At 37.4% G+C, this 16,131-nt stretch overlaps 1 protein-coding gene across 2 annotated transcripts in view; it reads left to right on the top strand.

The window, feature by feature from the left end:
- The window catches only part of LOC5571483 (ras-GEF domain-containing family member 1B), a 172,107-nt gene that overhangs the window by 141,833 nt on the left and 14,143 nt on the right, over nt 1-16,131 (top strand). The window contains exons 2-4 of one of the 2 annotated variants that reach the window (XM_021848590.1): nt 7,929-8,955; nt 9,637-9,687; nt 9,787-10,020. In XM_021848590.1, the coding sequence (XP_021704282.1) occupies nt 7,951-8,955; nt 9,637-9,687; nt 9,787-10,020 (1,290 nt within the window). In that variant the 5' untranslated portion in view covers nt 7,929-7,950. The remainder of the gene's footprint in view (nt 1-7,928; nt 8,956-9,636; nt 9,688-9,786; nt 10,021-16,131) is intronic. The other variant, XM_021848584.1, reaches the window with a different exon arrangement.

Below are 16,131 nucleotides of genomic sequence, written 5' to 3'. Positions count from 1 at the left end.
TTCGGTCTTGTCATGTGTGTCATGTTGTATTTTACGAAATGTGTCTACGAAACCTTTCGTTGCAGAAAACAACGAATGTTTTCGTAGATTAAATTATCAGTTTCGTAATATTAAACAATTCTCGATTACTTTTTCAAATGAACGTAGACTACTTTCACACCATTGGGAGAAGAAAAAAGTAATTGGGAATTATTGCAATATGATTTCTATCTCTCATTTTTTAATGTTATTCAAAATTAGGGTGGCCCTCATTTTCATAGAAATAAAATAGCTATCTCATTTGTGAAAATTATTCTATAATATGCTTCAGCAAAGTGGTAGACCATTCAATTTCGAGAAACTCTGTCAATAAAGTTTTTTGGCTTAGTTTGAATGATTTATAGATTTTTTCCTATGTTCGCATAGGGTGGTCTCTAGAAAACTGGTTTTCTGGTTCCAGCCATTCGAATTCTAATATCTCATCAAAGTCGTCTTTGAATCACTATTAGAGCATCGAAAAATGCTTAATTTGATGAGTGAGAAAACTTGCTATACAGCCATTCCATGAAAAAAACGATCTAGTGGGTCACCGAATTCCGTGAAAATTTGCTATTTTGTTCCTTATCCGAAATAAGGATACACGTGTTTTTGGATTTTTTTATTAGGGTGACCATTTTCAAAATAGGGTGACCAGAAAAGTCGCGATTTTGCAAATTTTTTATTTAAAAAAAATCATAACTTTTGAACCGCCTGATCGATTTTCAAATTTCTTGGACGAAATGAAAGCTAAAGATTTCAAGATTTTTTCTTGAAAGTTCAGTAAATTTTACGTTTACTGTCAAATTTTCAGCGATGTATGTTTTTTTATTTCTTGAGATGTATTTTTTTGAAAATAAGATTTCAGTCATTTTTCATTGGTATACACTGTAGGTCTCAGCGGAATAGATTTTTTTTTTAAATCATAACTTTTGAACAGCTCAACCGATTTCCAATCTTTTCTTATGGAATGAAAGCTTAAGATTAGGATAACTTTAAAAAAACATATAAAACTGCGAAGAAAAAAATATATTTAGGATATTTTTATATATTTTCATGTAAAAAAAAATATCTTATTTATAAAAAAATGAGAACAGAAACCCTTCGGTCCCAAGGCCTTCAAAACACGGAAAAACGGGAATTGTTGATTTTTTTATGTAAAAAAACAATATTTGTGAATTTTATATTTTACTTGAAAAGTCAAAATCATTAGCTTTCATGCCGTCCAAGAAAATTGAAAATCGGTCAAGCGGTTCAAAAGTAATGATTTTTTTTTTTAATAAAATTTACAAAATCGCAATTCTTTTGGTCATTTTATTTTTGAAATGGTCACCCCAATAAAAAAAATCCAAAAACACGTGTATCGTTATTTCGGATAAAGCACAAAATAGCATATTTTCACAGAATTCGGTGACCCACTAGATCGATTTTTCATGGAATGGCTGTATATATAAACAGTCTTTTAGTATGACAATTTTTATATTTACTATAAATTTAATAATGTTTTTCTGAATGTTTTCAGTTAATTTTATTGAACTCTTATCTAAATTACACATCTATATTTTTATGTATTGTGGTTCTTTTGAAAGTTTTTTGATCTGCAGTAGCCGCCATGGGGGTGAGATTGTGTCAAAATGGAATAATATGATTTATGAAATATTTCAGCTAATAACGCTAATATTACTAAAATTTATATCTCATATGTAAGGGAACATATTGTTACACATAATTAATCACAATATACATTTTAAGAAATAGTAGTTTTTGTTTAATATATCAACAAACTTGTATGTTGAAACTAGACAAAATTCACAACATTAAATTTTACCTGTTCAAAGTATAACGCATGTACTTTATTCTCTTTTGTTATATTAGTAGATAGTTAAAAGTCTTTTCAATACACTTCACACGTATTTTCCGGAATCTATTTGATTTTTCCACAAAATTTTCATTTTTTTCGGTACGGTGTCTAAAACATTAAAAATGGGGGTGAGATTGGGTCAATGAAGAACGATGGTGAATGAAATCACAAGTCTACTTTTTTGTCGTTTTACGGTGCCATGTGTATTTTTTGTTCATTAAAATGTGTTTATTCTTTCTAAATACAGCATCGCTGAAACATCAAACAAGTCTAGTTGAGAATTCCGTGCATTGAATAACAATGCAACGCATTTTGACAACTTCTCAAACTAGCAACTGTTTTTCGTGCGCAACAACATCGTAATATTTTTTCAAAGGTTTTTTTTTAATTTAATTAAGGTACAGTGGGGGAAGTGTATCAGTCGGGTAAGTGGATCATTCGTCAATATTAAGCATAAATACTTGAATATGTTGAATGTGTTCGCACCATTGCTTCGTTTTAGGTTATACGTCCACACTGATACTATTGCAAAACTGGTACTACACATACACTAACACAAGCAAACTTGTTAGATGCAAAAATTGAATAATTTCAAAATTGTTTTCCATCAATCAAAAATGCATTGTAACTCTGTCTAAAATCGAATTCTATTAGTTTTTTCGACACCTGTTGAGCATTTCAGTTCTAATTGAATGAATCACAATGAAAAATATGTGATTTTTATAAATAAATACAGATATATTGTACATGGTACACTTACACCTACTTTTTAATGGGGTGGGGTAAGTGGATCAAGTATTATTTTCATTTATTGGCAGACTGCTTACGAGAATTTTAATAAGTTTTAATATTCGCAAATGTTGTTTTCCTTTATTTTTTTCATTCCCAGCTTAAATTTGTCAAATTGACCATAGAGAATTGTGGTGAATTAATCCACCTAAAAGTTTTTTTTAACCTTTCTGGTATAAAATAATAATAATTTCAAAGCTCAGGCAAAACTTTTCGTGGTTTATCTAAGATGAGTTGCAAAAGACCAAAATATACTAATTCTCCAATTGAAAACATATTGTCGTGCCTTATTTGACCCTATAAATTGTTCTAGACAGATGATACAAAAATATTCGTAAATAGAACAAAAAAAAATCAATTTGTTATTTAAAAATATATGTAACTAATATTTTCAAACTACGAGTGTTTATCGAAAACATCGTTAGGAATAATCCTACAATGCTTCTGTATAAGTTATGTGTATAAATGGATGAATTTTCTCTAAATTATTTTAGTTATAATGTTTTTTTGTTGTGCGAATTAGTGTAAACTAATGTACACCCGATTCTGTTTTTGCACGGGGGATGCGTACCGTGCAAAAAAAGTTTTCAGTTCAAAATTTCAAAAACCGTGCAAAAAAAGTAACACCATTTCTCGACGTTTCATGCAAAAATAAGGTTTTGGCGGAAAAAAATGTATGGAAACTTTTTTTGCACGGCCGTGTAAAAAAAAAATCCGTGCAAAAACAGAATCGGGTGTATACATATTTTTGAATATATTTTGATTAAATAAAGATACTTTTTATTTTTAAAGTATTAAAATGTACCATTACTAGCACTAATAATAAGAACGAGAGTAATATCATTCTTACTATACATAGTTACATCACATTTGTTTTCAGAACAGATTTTTTCCTATTGGTGATCCACTTACCCCACCATAGTGGGCAAGTGGATCATCTGGCGCAAATTTTTAAGTCCCTCATACTCAATACATAACTATCAGAAAAATCGAAATAATCGATAATTCGAAGGATATTAGTCCCTCATTTGTTATCCACAGAAAAAAGTTCGAATTAAATTATTCACGTTAGCTGTACATAACAATGAAGTTGACTATTGATTTTTCTGTATCCACTTACCCCACGGTACCTTATTTATTAGTGTTTTCATATTATATAAACAACTCACGGAAGTATAAATGAGTTGGATCCTGAAATACCGTGACCTGCTCTAATACCGTGTATTTGAGAATTATGTGGATTTCTAGCATATTATATTATTTATTTTTATAAATGATTGTCACAAACGTTAGTACATTAAGTAGTATTTAGAATGCCATGACAAACTTGAACTAAAGTTGCACACACAAACAAAGAAAAATAATTTTAGAATGTAATCGCCTCGTGCCAATACACGGTATTAGGGCACGGTTGCTTATGTGTTCCAAATACCGTGTTTCAGTTATAATTCCAAAATCGCGAAGTGAAATATTTATTTTATTTCCCGGATCAATCATGCAAACCTAAATACGTTCTTTGATACAAAAGTTTTATTTTTGATGCGCTTCGTTCGTTCAAGTGGGAGGTGTTTCAAAATGTGACCCGGCAGTCGGGGTCAGATACACGGTATTTGGAACACTGGTATGTTTAACAATATCAACTGTAACTATGGTTAAATTTTCACAATGGTTCAAATCATATTTTTTATGCAAAGTATATAAAACGGTCTACTATATAAAACATGAAAGACTTGAAAATAATCATACGTTATTTTTATCTGATCGATTGAAACTTGAGTTTTTTTAACCTCACGGTAATAGAGCATGTCACGGTATCGGGGTTATGACGTCAACGTTTACCTAAAATGTATTGATCGTGGAATGTCGCACCAAAATTTAACTACTTGCGAAGGTTTAAAATACCGTGCACCCCCGCTAATATGAACGGTACCTCATGCAAACCATCGGGGTTCTTTTTTTATTTGAACATCTAGTCACCCTAGAAACGTGTTTCTGGTTACCTCTTTCACTGTTTTGTTTTGATTCTGCGTTCCGTTCCACAGTGTTCCATCTCACTTCGCTCCGTTCCATGAGCTAAATGACGTTTGAACCATTTTTAATCTGAACGATGTGCAAATTAGCGGGGTACAGATTAAAAAGTGTTCAGATAAAATGAGGTCAAACCAACGGGGGTACCCGGTAATCACTGTTACTGTAGATTTAATTTTACAAGGGAAACTGAATAGGCTTTATGGCAAAGGGAATGGGACTTTTAATACAATTTGAGGGGAAAACCAAGACGATTTCTGTAAACTTGACGATAAATGCTGGGTTTACATTTTTTTCTCATAGCTCTTCAATTTTTTGCTATAATCGTTCTTTAAAGTGGGTTTATCATACTTGTGAAACATCTTAGATGTATTTTCGTCTTTTTTGCATCATATTTCATCAATATTTTTCAGCTGTGAATGGTTTTGCAATCATATTCTCAAAAACAAGTTATTTCAATTACAGTGACCCAATGTCACACCCTCTATGGGGTGAGATTGGATCATTTTTCATTCACTTATGACGCCGCAGTGAATACATATTTTTCTATAATTTTCTGGACAGTTGTTACTGTGCCATCAAAGTACATACACATCAAATTTGAAGTTTATTGGAGTTAAATTGCGGAAGTTTTGCAATAAATAAATCGTACTTATCCTTTTTTGACCCATTCTCACTGAGCTTTGGTTTCAATTCTAGACCAGTCCCTTACCTCGTACTTTTATAATTTATAGTTTACTTCCTTTTTCAGTACACATTTTATGTAAATCTCCATAGCTGTCGCTAAAACCACCATACGCACAATGAACCATTTTCTTCGCTTCCAATTATTTATTCAGCCATTCCATGAAAAACCGATCTAGTGGGTCACCGAATTCCGTGAAAATTTGCTATTTTGTTCCTTTTCCGAAATTAGGATACACGTATTTTTGGATTTTTTGATTAGGGTGACCATTTCCAAAATAGGGTGACCAGAAAAATCGCGATTTTGCAAAATTTTTATTTTTAAAAGAGTTATAACTTTTGAACCGTTTGACCGATTTTCAATCTTTTTGGACGAAATGAAGGCTAAAGATTTTGACTTTTCAGGAAAAATATAAAATTTCACAAAAAGTGTGTTTTTTACATAAAAAAACTTAATAGTTTCCGTTTTTTCGTGTTTTGAAGGCCTCGGGACCAAAGAAGCTATTGCTGCTCTCATTTTTTCTTAAAAGTTCAGAAAATTTTACGTAAACTGTCAAATTTTCAGCGATGTATGTTTTTTAGTTTTTGAGATATATTTTTTCGAAAATAAAATATCAGTCATTTTTCATCGGCACACACTGTAGATCTCAGCGCATTAGATTTGTAATGTTTAAAAAAAATCATAACTTTTGAACAGCTCAACCGATTTCCAATCTTTTTTTATGGAATGAATTAAGGTCTCAACTTTTCAGATAAAATAGAAAAAAATAGAAAACTTTGAAAAGTTATTTTTTTCACATTTAAACATATTTTTATCAGATTTTTCAATTTTTTCTGTAAAGTTGAAATTTTAAGCTTTTATTCCATAAAAAAAGATTGGAAATCGGTTGAGCTGTTCAAAAGTTATGATTTTTTTTTAAATAAAAAATCTAATGCGCTGAGACCTACAGTGTGTGCCGATGAAAAATGACTGATTTTTTATTTTCAAAAAAATATATCTCAAAAACTAAAAAACATACATCGCTGAAAATTTTACAGTAGACGTAAAATTTTCTGAACTTGCAAGAAAAAATGAGAACAGCGATAGCCCCTTTAGACCCGAGGCCTTCAAAACACAAAAAAACGGAAACTATTGAGTTTTTTATGTAAAAAACACACTTTTTGTGAAATTTTATATTTTTCCTGAAAAGTTAAACTATCTAGCTTTCATTTCGTCCAAAAAAATTGAAAATCGGTCAAACGGTTCAAAAGTTATATTTTTTTAAAAATAAAAATTTTGCAAAATCGCGATTTTATTGGTCACCCTATTTCGGAAATGGTCATCCTAATCAAAAAATCCAAAAATACGTGTATCCTTATTTCCGATAAAGAACAAAATAGCAAATTTTCACGGAAGTCGGAGACCCACTAGATCGGTTTTTCATGGAATGGCTGTATTATTATAGCACGCTTTTTATTATGTCTGATACATTGGCAACCTGATAACCGAAACAAACGTCTGCCATAAATAGCCTTACCTACAATACCTATACACTTCTGTATGATATCGCGTATACGCAACAATACATACGGTTTAAATAGCGAGCGAACAATTCCTCTCCCCTTTTCATTAATCTGCAAAGTGTCAAGCACCGTTGTTGCCTAAAAATAATAGATCTCCAGCACTAATACATTGTGGATGCCAAAATGTCATGATGTTTTAACTACCACGGGCGGACAATCAAGTTAAAGCTGTAGGTGTTTGAAGCTGCATCGTTTAACTGGATTATACGCCTTGTGCGACTCTGGTCTGGCTAAATGACGTATGTTCCTACTCCTTCTACCATTTTGTTTTAAATTCCAAACAGACCCTATTCAGAACACTCTGATTTTGTATGGTGAGTTAGTTGAATATGTGTCAAAACGGTTTTATGATTCTAGCCATTTTGAAGTTTCCCTAAACTTCAAGTTTGCACACAAAATGTTGTCTTTCGAAAAACATATGTACTGCCCATACTCGCATAACAGTCCCATTTATATATGAAATCCCATATAATATGGGACTGTTATGCGAGTATGGGCAGTGTAGATCTGATGCATATTATCTGCTTACTTTTCTGAAGCTCTGGAAACAATTATGTTCATTTAAGGTTACACATCTCGGAATCTAAACATGGCAGGCACAATGGCCGGCTTGTGCCCCTACTCACGATTTCAAAGGCACTAATCTGGTGAAATAATCAACGTACAATCAATACAGTCGTATCGTACAGTCAATCTCCTTATTTTAAGCTTTTTGATAGTGCACAAAGCTAAAATAGAAATTGCACTGTAGTTTGATGCTTTTTTTCGCGAGATTTGTGCCTTCAAAGTTTTGGTACATTATTGAAGTTTGATTCCAATCTGTTTCACCTTAATAACATTCGCAACGACGGTACTTTTGTTTTACAAATGAAAACTCAATGCTGAGAAATTCAAATCGTTGGATGATGGTACTCGTGTTTCATGCCACAGGACAAGCAGAAGTCCATCAATGCAAATATTTAACGAAAACCTTCCTTATCTCTTCTAGAGCACCCTGGCGCTGCTAAGCTATGGACGATGAAATCCTGAAGACAGTAGAGTCCATGCTCGGCACCAACATTCAGGTGGTAGATTGCGAGAAAACCCAAACAATCAGAGAAGAGGAAGTGCTACTGATCAATGGAGTGCCGGTCACATTGGAAGGAACCGATGGTAATGCCATCAAAAAAGCGCTCATCGCCGGAGAAATTCCATCCTGTGAAATGCTCAATCAGTTGCTCTTCAGAGCCGGCGTACTTCGACAACCCGTACAGTTGGAAACATCTCTCAGTGTCAAAACTAGCACGGTCACAACTGAAGATATAACCATTGCACGAAATGGACGGATACTGGACGAGCGATCTTGCGAGACCAAGGAAAATAATTACTATACCAGCACGTCCAACGAAATATGGGAACCAGTCAGCCGGCTCAAAAAGAAGAAACAGGATATCATTGACACCAGCACGGTGGACAACATGCTTTCGAATCAACTTAAAAACGAACTGTACTTAGTGGCAAATGACTCTTCCTGTGAAAACGTTCCTTCCCACCCCGTTGGGCGTCAAAACTCAATCTGCACAGAATCTTCCACGTCGTCATCAACCGAATCTAATTATTCGTCTTCGCGACCGGTCAGCAACGTTTCAACAACGTCCTATGATAACTTTGTCTGCCAGATGACGCCTTCGCATCCGCGGACAGCGGCTGATCTGAGCAAATCGTCCACCAAAATCTCGCCACACAAACAAAGTATTAGCTGTGATTCCGGAAACGACGAGGTTACGCTCACCTCGGTCTACAGCAGCGGCATCGGTGGCCACGAGTATTATCCCTTCAACGACATCTCCAAAACCAACACCACCAACTCGATGCAGACGGATTCGTCCTTCGGGTGTGAATTCTCCCCACCTCCATCATTCCACGACGAGCCCGACTTTGCCGTCATTCCGCAGCATACGACCTCTCCGGTTCCACAGAAGCGACGAAATCGCACTCTGCTCCGGGCCAGACCTCAGAGGCATTTGGTGAAAAATGTACGGGTTTGCATATGCGTAATTTAAGCTGTTGGTCAACTTTCCCAATAACCACCCACATTTTACCAGTAATAGAGTGCAGTGAATGTTTTCTCAATAAACTCAGTTGGATGAAATATGAGTGATGTCTGGATTGATTCTACTAAGCATGCAAAACCCATTTGAACACTGCAGATTGGATGTTTTATTATACATTTTATAACAATGTAAACTGTCGGTAGATTACCGAGAATTGCACTGATAAGATAACTTTTAATGGTTCTTTATTGATGTCGAATGTTTCACAGTACACTGAAACCTAAGTCAAACTAGCATATAGTTGACAAAGTTTTTTTCAAGCTTTGTCATTAAAGTCTAAGTTTTATTCGTGCGATATCAATCAACAATATTTAATAAAAACTGATTTTTAAGGACGAGAGTTCTATTCACGTGAAGATTTTTTCTCGTAAAATTTTATTAGACACCACCTGTTACGTAATAAGAGCTTTCAGTGTAAAAATATAAAATCATAGCAAACTTCCATTCAATCTGCAGTGTAGAACCATTTCCAGCAGCATGTGCGGTAAAATCTGATCATACGACACCCCAGCTGGTGATCAACTGAATAAACTCATTAATAGCTGTAAACAGTCAGGCAGAAATAATAACTGGCTCCCGCCTTTGCTTTTTTTTGCTCCACAGAATGACGGCATTGCGAATAATACAGATGATCCCAGCCTCAATGATGACAATGTAAGAACCGGAACGACAAAAAAAAAGTTCAACCGCCGGAGCGAAAATGCAACTGAAATGAGCATGAACTTCACTCTGTTTTTTTTTTCTCTATTTTAGTGTTTGGTCTACAGAGATGGAAATCTGATTTCCGGTACGCTGGAAACACTCATCAAGCATATGGTGCCAACGGACGAGTACTACCCGGACCAGTCATACCTTTTTGCTTTCCTGCTCAGCGCACGACTGTTCATCAAACCGCACGAGCTTCTGCAGCAAGCATGTGATATCTGCCATCAGCAGCAGCAGCTGAACGTTCATCTCAACAACAATAACAACACCATCGCAAATCAGGTACTTACGATTTAATGACTATTGATTAGACTGTCCCACTTTGCTGGTAACTTTGCCGAGTTTACAGCATTGAAAAAACTTTCAATTTGATTATATATGCTGGGTGCTGCAAACATTTTTGATCGACATCAGAAAATGATCTACATATAGGAAGGTTTATTTTAGTTCAAAAAATGCCACAGGCAAAATTTATCTATTTTAATCTATAATAAATAGATATGAAGAATGTTCTCCGACTGGGCGTTGCATGCTAATTTGAAAAACTTGAGTGTTAAGTGATTCCATGCCCAGTAGTGTGGGACAAAATTTAGATTCTCGCTCCAGTCCACTTTTTGGATTGCATTTAGGTCCCAAAACAACTGTGAAATATTTCAGCTCGATCGGTGAAACTATATTTTAGCGCCAGCCCTTCAAAGTTTGTATGGGATTTGCTATGGGAAAATTTACTTTTTCAAAGAAAAATCGCGTGAGTTCTCCCATTATCCGTGGATATCGGTATCTCATACTACACAATCTTGGTTAATATAATATTTATAAAAAATCTAAAACTAAAAATTTTAGTTAATTTATTTTAGTTAGGCTCTTGAATGGATGCACATAATCCATAGTTAATGTTCCTATGTTTTTATTTCATATTTTACTACCAAACATTATCATAGAGATTGACAGAATAAATATTATTGACGTATCCGCAACACATGCGTTATTTGAAATGATGAAAACAACAGGTTATATTCTATTAAAAAGTATAGCAATGCTTTCCACTCACTCGGATAATTTTGTATTTTTCTTATAAAATAAATAAACCGCAGAATAGGGTCCTATTTTGAGTATAATTTGAATATGAATTCAAAAATAATTGAATATTGAGATAACATCAATTATGTGTAGGTATGTACAACATATGGTGGAATACTTTGTTGTAAAATGAAGTTCTTAGTTAAAATTATTTCTATAGACTAGTTTGAAATTAACCTTTTACTGTTTTTTAAAACGAAAATTTGGTTTACATTGTTGAAAATAACATTTCAGAAGAGTTTTGATGTTATGACATAACAATTTTCTAAACTCAAGGGGAATTAAAACCTTTAATGATTTCTGTAAACTGAATATATTTTAATCAAAACTCTTTCAGTGCTCACGAATATATTTTTTAGATTGAATCCTACAACAAAAATGAACGCTTTTGTTAGAATCATTGGATTGTATATCAAAAAATATTGAAAAACAGGTATTTCTAATAATTTTACCTAAGTTTCATATATGTCCGCTTATAAATTGTCCAAATGTACTCTACTACGTCTGAACAACTTTATATAGCACTTGAATATGGCATTGAATGAATTTTAGACACAAATTCAATACTTTTCCTGTTCAGACTAACTGCCATTTCAAAAAGTAGCATACTTTCTTTTATTTTTGCCTATTTCTACATTGAAGTGTATTTTTGAGTTTTCTTCGCAACCTTGACTGTATCTCTCTGGTAATCGAAAGTTCGCCGCGATATGAACACGCAACTCGCGACGCTAATAAAAATCTGTTAATTTTCGTTATTAAATACAGTCCATTTCTCGAATTCCAGTCCGAAACCGTACATTATTGGTCCGTTCGATCGCGGATATGGAATAATCGGTCGTTTTCGCGAATTATTCGATGCCGGTCAACACTCGTCGCAGCTCGAAAATTCCGATAATTCCTACAGTCCGGCAGCAAAAAGTGGCGAAGGCCGACGCCGAACGACGGAAGAAAATGGCGGAAGAATTGAAGGCGCTCCAACGACGATGCGAATTCATTTCGGCGAAGGTTGCACGCATCAAAACTAACCTCATAAAAGCGGACGATGAACAGACTCCAGTCAACGAGTACGTTCTCGATACTTTCCTACGTACGATTGATGCTGCATACATCGACATGAACGATTGTCAGGCGAAGATTTTTGCTGTCACACCGAACAAACAGGAGGATGAGGAGGAAAAGTATTTGCTGTTCGAAGAGCTGTATACGGAAGTGCGGGCGGAAGTATGCAGGCAAGTAGACGGACACAGGAAACGAGCGGAATTTCACATAGATTCTGGTCGCCAGCTGGTACCAAGTGCGCAACAGATACGAGTTCAACAGTCCGTTTTACCGCATACGCCGCTACCAACGTTCGACGGCAACTCAGAGCATTGGTTCAAGTTTAAATCGATGTTTCTGGACATTATGAAGAAGTGCCCAACCGAGGATGCTGCTACAAAGCTATACCACTTGGATAAGTGTCTTGTCGGGGATGCAGCCGGCGCGATTAACCAGCAGTTCATCAACGAAAACAATTTTGACGGTGCTTGGAATTTTCTACAGCAACGATACGAGGACAAACGGAAAATCGTGGACATTCATGCTACTCGGTTGCTCCAGCTGAAGCCGATGACTCAGGAAAGTGGTAAGCAGTTGAGGGAACTAATCGAAGAATGCGTGAGGCATGTCGATTCGCTCAGATACCACGGGTACGACGTACTAGGCCTCTCAGACATTCTGTTGGTCAACATGATTGCCTCTCGACTCGATTTCGAAACGAAAAAGACGTGGGAAGCTACTAACAAACACGGTGTGATTCCCACATACGCCGATACGATTTCCTTCTTGGAAAAGCACACTCAAGTTCTCGAGCGAGTAGAGGCCAGTCAGCAAAAGATTAAGCAGAAATCCAGTGCGAGTGCTCCAATGCACCCACAAAAGTCACATGCGAAGTCCACTACTTTGACAGTGACTAGCGAGACGAAATGCGTTTTCTGTGAGAAGGCGCATTTTAACCACCAATGTGAAGAGCTGCTTAAACTTTCTGCTACCGACAGGAACGCCAAAGCAAAGCAAGCTGGCGTATGCTACAATTGTTTGAGAAAAGGGCACATGACTGCAAAATGTACGTCGAAGCACTCTTGCCGAGACTGCAACAAACGACATCACACGGTTCTACACATTGACGTCCCGAAGCCAAGTGATGATACTAGCAAACCAAGCGATGTTCAGTCTCCTGAAACCGGCAATGCTTCGACAAATACGAGCAACGTGGTAACCCTCAATTGCGCCGAAAATACAATCGAACAGAAAACAGTGCTACTATCGACAGCTGTGGTAAACATACTTGATGTACATGGCCAGATCAAACTGTGCCGTGTTTTACTAGACTCTGGATCGCAGCTGCATCTAATTACGGAAGCAATGGCCAATCTCCTTGGAATCACCCGAACCCGATGCTCTACTAGTGTAGTTGGTGTCAACGGAAAACAGACGCCAATCAAGCACAAGTTATCTGTTCAATTTGGCTCACGTATCAACGAGTACTCTCAACACATCGAATGTCTCATCGTACCTAGGATTGCCAGCATTATTCCAGCAAGCAAACTCAACGTGTCTGATTGGATTATTCCGGAGGAAGCCGTTCTGGCAGATCCAGATTTCAATAAGCCCCAACGTATCGACCTTCTCATCGGCGCAGAATTGTTTTACCGCACCCTGAAGAGTGGACAAATTCAACTTGGCGACAGATTACCTGTCCTACAAGAGACCACACTAGGGTGGGTCGTATCTGGTCCAGTGTCGCGACATTCGTCGTATCGTCAACGTGAAGACTGCAATGCAACTCTCTCCGATTCTGATCATCAAGAACTCGAGCAGTTGATCCAACGTTTTTGGGAATTGGAAGAGGTTCCAACGGCTTCGAAGCTATCGAGCGAAGAGGAATTGTGTGAACAACATTATCAGCAGACAACAACGAGAGATTCGACCGGTCGCTACGTGGTCAGGCTGCCTTTCCGCGACAATGCTGACCAACTTGGTGAGTCACGTCAGCAAGCAGTCAAGAGGTTCGAGCATTTGGAAAGGCGTTTGAGTAACAACACGGAGCTGAAACAGCAATACGATTCCTTCATGGTGGAATACATAGAGCTTCAGCACTGTGAAGAGACTCCAGAACACGAGGTTATCAGTACTCCAAACTTTTATCTACCTCACCATGCCGTTTTAAAACCGTCTTCATCGTCCACCAAACTTCGAACGGTTTTTGATGCATCCGCAAAGTCATCTTCTGGTGTGTCGCTTAATGATCTTCTCATGATCGGACCGGTGGTGCAAGAATCATTACTGAATATTATGATGCGGTTCCGAATCCATCGATACGTCTTCTCGAGCGACATCTCTAAAATGTATCGCCAAATCAGGATCCACGACGACGATACAAAGTTCCAGAGGATTGTTTGGCGAAAGAATACTACAGATTCCCTCAAAACGTACGATTTGACAACAGTGACGTATGGCACCGCGTCAGCACCGTTCGCAGCCACACGTACTTTGAATCAATTAGCTGCTGACGAAGGCTCAAATTTTCCACTAGCTGCTGCGGTTGTTATTCAAGATTTCTATGTGGACGATGTTTTGTCGGGAGGTGACACTGTGAACGAGATTCAAACTACGGCTGAACAACTGACACAATTGCTGAAGTGTGGAGGATTTCAACTACACAAATGGTGCTCTAATTCAGCAGAGTTTCTAGAAACAATTCCGGAAGAGCTACGAGAAAAGCAAGCCCCAATGGAAATTAGTGGAGTCAATGACATCATCAAAACGCTTGGCCTGCTTTGGAACCCGTCGTCGGACGAACTGGCATTCAGGATCAATCCGATTCAACAACAAACCTCTATCACCAAACGACATATTCTGTCCGAGGTTTCGAAAATATACGATCCTCTTGGGTTGTTTGCACCCGCCACGGTGGTTACTAAGCTTATCATGCGTGAACTGTGGAAACTTAAAATCGGCTGGGACGAAGAAGTTCCAGAAGAGCAGCGGGATAAATGGATCACCTTCGTTACGAGTCTAATGAATACAGCTGGAATGACAATCAATCGACACGTCCTAGCAAACAATCGAATTGCCTTGGAATTACACGCCTTCTCGGATGCTTCCTTGGCAGCCTACGGTACATGTGTATACGTGCGTTCTGTTCTTCCAAATGGTTCCGCTGAAGTGCATCTTCTGACAAGTAAATCTAAAGTGGCTCCAAATCAGACAATACCTCGCCTGGAGCTATGTGCGTTTCTGCTAATGTGCCGGCTAGTAAAAGCTGTTACTTCGGCGCTTCATTTGGAATTCGAAAGTATCGTTCTTTGGACGGATTCCCAAATTGTTATTTGCTGGCTGAAGAAATCGCCCCACGAGCTCACCACGTTCGTCGCCAATCGTGTAGCCGAGGCACAAAGGTGTACCAATGGTTACCAGTACAGGTACGTCCGATCAGCACTGAATCCAGCGGATATAGTGTCCAGGGGTATCCTCCCAGAGGAGCTGAAGCATAACGATGTTTGGTGGCACGGCCCGTCGTTCTTGCGATCCGCTGCTTACCCGGAATTTGAGTCTGCAGATGAAATTGAATTACCAGATGTTAAAGCAGTTACACTTGTAGTCAACAATCGACCAGATGAGTTTCCTGTTCTCTACCGATACAGCTCTTTTCGCAAACTGCGGAGAGTGATGGCTTACGTAGCACGATTCATTCGGAAATGCAGGAAGACACGAACAGCATATGATGATGAACCGTTCCCTACGGTTGAAGAATATCAAGCAAGCCTTTACATGATCGTCAGCTTTGTGCAACGGCAACATTACGCAAAGGACATCAAGCAAATACAGCACTACCAAACAACGCAGAATGTGAACGATAAATATGTTGGTGATTTACGTTTCCTGAACCCGTTATATGAAGCTGGAATACTACGTGTAGGTGGGAGAATCAAACATGCGGACCTAGCGTTTGAACGACGGCATCCGATAATACTTCCTCCGAAGCATCATGTAACAAAGATCATTATCAACGATTTCCATGAAACGTACCTGCACATCGGACCCAGTGGTTTGTTGTCGGCACTTCGACAGCGGTTCTGGATAGTGGACGGCCGAAATGTGATTCAGAAACAACTTCGGAAGTGTGTTCGGTGTTTTAGGATCACTCCACCGGACGTCAAGCGCTACATGGGTGACCTGCCAAAGTTTCGTGTGACACAATCTGATGTCTTTTCGAGAGTTGGTGTTGACTACGGTGGGCCATTTCTCATCAAAACAGGTAACCCTCGGAAA

Source organism: Aedes aegypti, chromosome 1 (assembly GCF_002204515.2).
Source record: "Aedes aegypti strain LVP_AGWG chromosome 1, AaegL5.0 Primary Assembly, whole genome shotgun sequence".
NCBI classification, from domain to species: Eukaryota; Metazoa; Arthropoda; class Insecta; order Diptera; family Culicidae; genus Aedes; species Aedes aegypti.
This window is presented reverse-complemented; position numbering and strand designations above follow the sequence as displayed.